The sequence below is a fragment of the Propithecus coquereli genome, unplaced genomic scaffold, assembly GCF_000956105.1.
Source record: "Propithecus coquereli isolate 6110/MARCELLA unplaced genomic scaffold, Pcoq_1.0 Scaffold873, whole genome shotgun sequence".
Classification (NCBI taxonomy): Eukaryota; Metazoa; Chordata; class Mammalia; order Primates; family Indriidae; genus Propithecus; species Propithecus coquereli.
In genome coordinates, this window is record NW_012154985.1 from 139,910 (window position 1) to 146,530 (window position 6,621).

At 44.8% G+C, this 6,621-nt stretch overlaps 2 protein-coding genes across 2 annotated transcripts in view; one reads left to right on the plus strand and one right to left on the minus strand.

Moving 5' to 3' along the window:
- NDUFA1 (NADH dehydrogenase (ubiquinone) 1 alpha subcomplex, 1, 7.5kDa) overlaps window positions 1–3,593 on the minus strand; it is a 4,543-nt gene extending 950 nt beyond the window's left edge. The window contains exons 1-2 of the mRNA XM_012664227.1: window positions 3,339–3,593; window positions 2,361–2,450 (exon numbers count right to left, since the gene is read on the minus strand). Coding sequence (XP_012519681.1) covers window positions 2,361–2,450; window positions 3,339–3,440 — 192 coding nt within the window. The 5' untranslated portion in view covers window positions 3,441–3,593. The remainder of the gene's footprint in view (window positions 1–2,360; window positions 2,451–3,338) is intronic.
- A 40-nt stretch (window positions 3,594–3,633) lies between these two features.
- Window positions 3,634–4,857, plus strand: RNF113A (ring finger protein 113A). The gene has a single exon (XM_012664226.1). It carries the CDS (start codon window positions 3,688–3,690, stop codon window positions 4,777–4,779), a length of 1,092 nt encoding a protein of 363 aa, XP_012519680.1. The 5' UTR covers window positions 3,634–3,687; the 3' UTR covers window positions 4,780–4,857.
- Window positions 4,858–6,621: the final 1,764 nt, after the last annotated feature.

A 6,621-nucleotide genomic window follows, 5' to 3' on the forward strand; every position in this document is an offset into this window, starting at 1 on the left:
ATCCCTTCCACAGCTACAAAAATCAGTGTGTCCCATTCCATTAGCTAACTTCACCTTTTTTCCAGTCATCCCTGACTCAGACCCTGACCTTTTGTCTGGACAGGTTAAGCGCAAGAGACACAGGGGCATTTTTATTACATAAGAGACCCTCTTGTATCTCCCACTTTAGTCCACATGGGCCACCATAGGGGGACTTGGTGAACATTATACTTAACCAATGGTCATTATCTTTATTATGTAAGTCCATGGAAATCCAAGAAGAAAAGCCAGGTGGCTGAACCTGAATTAAGTTTGAATTCCCAAAGCCCTCTTTTGGCTGGGCTGCCACCCAGAGAGCAAGCATACCAGTTAGGCCAGCCTAGGGTTTCCATTAGGGGAAAGAAAGAAACATCATGCTCAGGAATGGTCAGGGCAAAATCCCAAGTGGCCAAGTGGAGATGATCTCTTCTTCCTATTGACAGCCACATTCAGTGACCAAACGGTTTTATTGATGTGTCTGAATAAGGAGGAGGTGAGAGAGGTAAGCTGAGAAATCTTTTGAGTTGATTAAAGAAATTTTTTTAATTATAGTAATTCTTTAAATGAGGTATTGGTGCAGGAATCAGCAGACCAATACAGAAGAGCACATTTGTGAAACAGGCCCATGTATACATGGAAGTGTGAACTAAAATAAAATCTTAAGGCTCCCCCCACCACCGACTGACTGAATGGACCCCCTCTTGGCCAAGGAGATATCCTAAAACTGAGTTGCTGGCCATGAAAAGAGAGGTCAGACAAGCCTCATTATGCCCCCTCCCTTCTTGGAGACATCCTTTGTAAAACTCATTCACAGGTTTAAGGCTATAGAAGACAAACCTGCAGGTCCTCAATCCTCAAATTACACAACAAATATATGGCCTGGTAGCTTGTCTCAGATTAGCAGACTTTCTTATATGAATTTAAAACATTCCAAGCTTTTAGACAAAGCTTCATCTCTTTAACCAATTACAAGTCAAAGAGTCTGTAAACTCCCCTATAACCTGTAACCCTCCCCCCACTTTGAGATGGCCCACCTTTTCAAACCAAACCAATGCATGCCTTCCATGTATTGATTTATGACTTTACCTGTAATTCCTGTCTCCCTGAAATGTATAAAAACAAACTGTAACCCAGCCACAGCAAGTCCACTTGCTCAAGGCTTCTTGGGCGTGGCTCCAGGCCACGGCCCTCAAATTTAGCTCAGAATAAACCTCTTTAAATTATCTTACAGAGTTTGGCTTCTTTTCCGTTGACAGAAGTTTACTGGAGTGGCATTTCAAACAAAAACAGACTTTTCTAAAAATGGGTAATTGTGACAACTGGCTACCTCTTGGAAAAAAGTAAAGTTAATCCTCCTTTCACATTATACCCCAAAATGACCTGCAGATGGACCAAAGAACTAAATGTAAAAAAAAAAAGAAGAAGAAAAAGAACAACAAAAAAAGAAACCGTAATGATATTTGGAAAAATTGTAAGAAAGTATTTTTTTTTTTTTTTTGAGACAGAGTCTCACTCTTTTGCCCGGGCTAGAGTGAGTGCCGTGGCATCAGCCTAGCTCACAGCAACCTCAAACTCCTGGGCTCAAGCGATCCTCCTGCCTCAGCCTCCCAAGTAGCTGGGACTACAGGCATGCACCACCATGTCCAGCTAATTTTTTCTATATATTTTTAGTTGTCCAATTAATTTCTTTCTATTTTTAGCAGAGACAGGGTCTCGCTCTTGCTCAGGCTGGTTTCGAACTCCTGAGCTCAAACAATCCGCCCGCCTCGGCCTCCCAGAGAGCTAGGATTATAGGCGTGAGCCACCGTGCCCGGCCAGAAAGTATTTTTATAAGCTGGACAAGGAGCCTATAGTCCCAGTTACACAGAAGGCTGAGGCAGGAGGATTACTTGAGCCTAGGAGTTCAAGGCCAGCAGTACTTTTATAATCTTGGGTAGAAGAGGCTTTTGTAAGGAAGCCATAAAACCCAGAATCCAGAAATGGTAGAACATGATAAATTGAACATCAAAATTAAAAACTACATTCTGATGAAAAACATCATAAAGTGAAAAAGACAAAGAACAGACTGGGAAAAATATTTGCCATATACAAAATAGACAAAAAATTATAATCCAGAATATACAAACTATATATATACAATCAAAAAGACAAACAATTGGGCAAAGGATACAAACAATCCACAGAATAAGAAATACAAAAGCTCATTAAGATTTGTAAAAGGCTGCTCAACATGACAAGTAGACAAGAAAATGCTACTTAAATTAGTGTTGTATGGCCCCTGGCAAGGCATTGCCAGAACCCACCTCAACCACGAGAAATGGCTAGTATCATAGTCATCTTACCTTTGACTCGTAGTAACGATTAACTCCAGAGATGCGCCTATCTCTTTCCATCAAAGTCCAATGATATACGAAATGGGCAACCCTTTTTTCCTTCAAATAAAAGACAATCATTAATGCAATTTATAAAGATGAGTGACCCAAGTGATGAATATTAGAATTTTTTTAAAGTGACATTCCAGAAAAAAAATGGAACATCAGTGAAATAAAAGCCCAAATTAGCAACACAAGACCAGAATCTCCTAAATAAAATTGGACCACTACACTTTAGGACTAAGTTGGTAACCATAACTTATTACACTTTCTATTTTAGCCAACATTATCTTCTTTTCCTTTCTTCCTTTTTTTAAAAAAAGAAAAGTCTACTTGTTGTCTATTGCGACCCTAAGAAATCACAGGTGAAGGACAATCACAAAACCAAAAAGCAAATAAATCTGTATTCTAGAGATGATATGAAGGTAAGGAAAATGAAAATCCTGATGTGAAAAACAGGATCTTGCGGTAAATTCCTAAAGTCTTCCAAGGGGAAGCGGGGAATAAAAAAGTCAAAGGAAAAGCCTAATTAAGGGTACGGAAGAAGTACAAGAAGCTACAGAGATGTGGATGTGAGAAACTGAAACCAAAATCAAGCAAGAAAGATCCGAGTTTGGAAGGAATGGGGGCAATGCTGACACCTCTTTCCTTTGCCTAGGAGTTTCGACCTACCTCTTCTCATCTCCTACCTTTCCAGCCCCGGAATCGTTACTCTGCCCTAAGGCACACTCTTCTCCACCCAGAAACTAGCTGTTTTTCACTAGAACAGGATGTGGTTTCTGTCGGGCTACATTCCGCAAGCCTCCACTTTTAGGCAACACGAAAAAAGGGTAGGGCCGACCTTGGCATTCCCACTTCGGACAGAGGCTCCGCATCCCAACAGCCTCCCTCCCCCACCGCCCTTTTTGGAAATCCAGTCCGTGGAGTCGGCCCCCCGGGCCGCCTTACCTTGCCACCGTTAGTGAACCTGTGGATGTACGCAGTGGCCACTCCGGGGATGACCAAGCACGTGCCCATGACGGCAAGTCCAGGCAGAATCTCGAACCACATCTCGGCAGCTAGGCACCTGGTTACCCAGGCCAAAATTCCGCTTCTAAGCCCCTCAAAGGTGACCCGGATTCAGCTCCCTTCCCGGTAAGCCCCGCGGCGGCGGCCTGCGAGCGGGGCGGTGCCACGTACGGCTCCGGCGGAAGCGACGGAATCCGCCAGGGCTCAAGAGTGAGTGGTGCTCGCGCTCGCGCTCGCGCTCTCGCAGTTCTCTTTCATCGGTCTCTTTTGCTTCGGTTCGCGGCCGATCATGAAGCGAAGTGAGAAGGTCCCGCGCGACCCAGCACGCTACAGCCGTTCTGAAGCTCAGGACTCTAAAATGGCAAAGCAACTTTCTCCAGAAAAGACTGCAGACCAGGTGTGCACCTTCCTCTTCAAAAAGCCTGGGCGGAAAGGCGCTGCAGGCCGCAGAAAGCGCCCGGCCTGCGACCCAGAGCCCGGAGAAAGCAGCAGCAGTAGTGATGAAGGCAGCACTGTGGTTCGACCGGAGAAGAAGCGGGCGATCCACAATCCAATGATACAGAAGACCCGCGGCAGTGGTAAACAGAAGGCGGTTTACGGCGGCTTGAGTAGTGAGGAGGAGGAGGGGGAGGAGAATGAGCCCGAGAGTCTCGGCGTGGTTTATAAGTCCACCCGCTCGGCGAAACCCGTGGGGCCAGAGGATATGGGGGCGACAGCTGTCTACGAGCTGGACACAGAGAAAGAGCGTGACGCACAAGCTATCTTTGAGCGCAGCCAGAAAATCCAGGAGGAGCTGAGGGGCAAGGAGGATGACAAGATCTATCGGGGAATCAATAATTATCAGAAATACATGAAGCCCAAAGATACCTCTATGGGCAATGCCTCCTCCGGGATGGTGAGGAAGGGCCCCATCCGAGCCCCCGAGCATCTACGTGCCACCGTGCGCTGGGATTACCAGCCCGATATCTGTAAGGACTACAAAGAGACTGGCTTCTGCGGCTTCGGAGACAGCTGCAAATTTCTCCATGACCGTTCAGATTACAAGCATGGGTGGCAGATCGAACGTGAGCTTGATGAGGGTCGCTATGGTGTCTATGAGGATGAAAACTATGAAGTGGGAAGCGATGATGAGGAAATACCATTCAAGTGTTTCATCTGTCGCCAGACCTTCAAAAACCCAGTTGTCACCAAATGCAGGCATTATTTCTGCGAGAGCTGTGCACTGCAGCATTTCCGTACCACCCCACGCTGCTATGTCTGTGACCAACAGACCAACGGCGTCTTCAATCCAGCGAAAGAATTGATTGCTAAACTGGAGAAGTATCGAGCTGCACCAGAGGGTGGTGCTTCCGATTTCCCAGAAGAGGGTCCCAAACCCTGATGAGGGTCCAATTCCCATTGCTTAGGTTTCCCACAATTCTCAAATTTAAAAATAAATGTTTCGTTGTTCTTTTGGAAATCTTAATTGGTGTCCTTCCTTTTTAGGGACATTGACAGAGAAGGTGGGTGGTGAAGTAGGGTCCTGGATTAAAAACTTCAAGGTGGGTATAATCTAGATTTTTAGCCCTGGGATAAACACTTTGGGTGTCTTTTTCAGGACTCTGGCATAAAATACAAGTTTGAGAAGAGAACTAGAATTTGCTTGAAGTAAGCAAAGCTGTGATGAAAGCAAGAACTGAACTCATTTATTATATGACATTTCTGTATCACTTAATAGTTGACAAAGTACTTTCATGGTTTCTCTCTTGGGAGCCTGTACTACTTCAAAATACACTGGAGCCAAGGTACATGCAGGTGGGGGATTGGATTGGGGGACTGGTAGCTAGTACCACAGGGTGCGTGTATGGGAAACGATCCTTGTTCTCTTTTAGCACCTATAGGTAACTCCTGTTTCCATGGATGATGCAAATGGTTTATGCTGTGCTAGCCAAAATGATACACACTAGCCTTGTGTGGCTGTTCAGTGCTCGAAATGTGGATAGTGGCCACATCAGACCTTCCTGTTCTAAACTGATTTTGTGAACCTACAGAGGGCAAAAACCTAATATTTTATAATCCATTACCTGAAACTATCCATGTTCTCATAGGCACTATAATAGAGCTGATCATGCCCTATTAAAGTTAGTTGATGTACCTGTCTCCCCAACTAGTTTGTGAACTCCTCAGTGACTAGCCTAGTGTTTGGCATATAATAAGCACTTAATAAATAAGCCCAGAGAGGTTTAAAAGGGGAGATTGGGGCCAAAGCCTTGAATCCAAGCTGAAGAGCTTTGACTATATTCTGTAGATAATGGGGAGATAGAGGTTGGGCACGGGAACACAATCAGACTTTTTAAAAAATATTACTGTGGTTGCTGCTATAGGACGGATTGCATTGAGATGGAAAACAAGAGTCAGGGAGGCCAGTTAGGCCAAATGATTAGTAAATTTTTATTGCTAAGACTAGAATTTGGGCTGATCCCAGGAAACAGATGCAAGAATAAATTGTGGGTTAGAGTGAGTTTTATTTACATTCATTAATCCATTTAAAGATATTCTTTGAGCAGCTACTCTATCAGGCACTGTGCTTGCCATAGGAGATATTAGTAGCGAATGAACAACAGATACGGCCTCTGCCCTCGTGAAGCTGAACATTAAACAAAGACAAGTGTGATGAAAGCAGGAAGAGTGCACTGGGTTGTTCTCTGAGAATTAACCCAATCTCAGCCTTGGAGGGGTTCAGAGGCAAACTCACTTGATGCAATATGATAAATAACAAAGAATATATAAAGTGTCATGGGGATACATGAAAAATATACTGGGGAAAAGGCTTAAGAAAGTATCACACAGAAAACATTTAAGGGATGAGACAAACAGAGCCAAACGGGAAACAGGACATTGTAGAGGCAGATGGAGAGACAGGAAAACACACTGCTATGGAAGGCAAAGAAGGAAAATATTTCGAAAAGTGTTATGGAGGCCAGGTGAGGTGGCTCACGCCTGTAATCCTAGCACTCTGGGAGGCTGAGGTTGCTTGAGCTCAGGAGTTCAAGCGAGAGGGAGACCCTGTCTCTACTAAAAATAGAAAAAATGTTGCTGGGCATGGTGGTGCACGCCTGTAGTCCCAGCTACTCGGGAGGCTGAGGCAGGAGGATCGCTTGAGTCCAGGAGTTTGAGGTTGCTGTGAGCTAGGATGACGCCACGGCACTCTAGCCCGGGCAACACAGTGAGACTCTGTCTCAAA

Excerpts from the sequence above, each read along its gene's own strand:
- RNF113A (XM_012664226.1), top strand. The coding sequence starts at position 3,688 with ATGAAGCGAAGTGAGAAGGTCCCGCGCGACCCAGCACGCTACAGCCGT.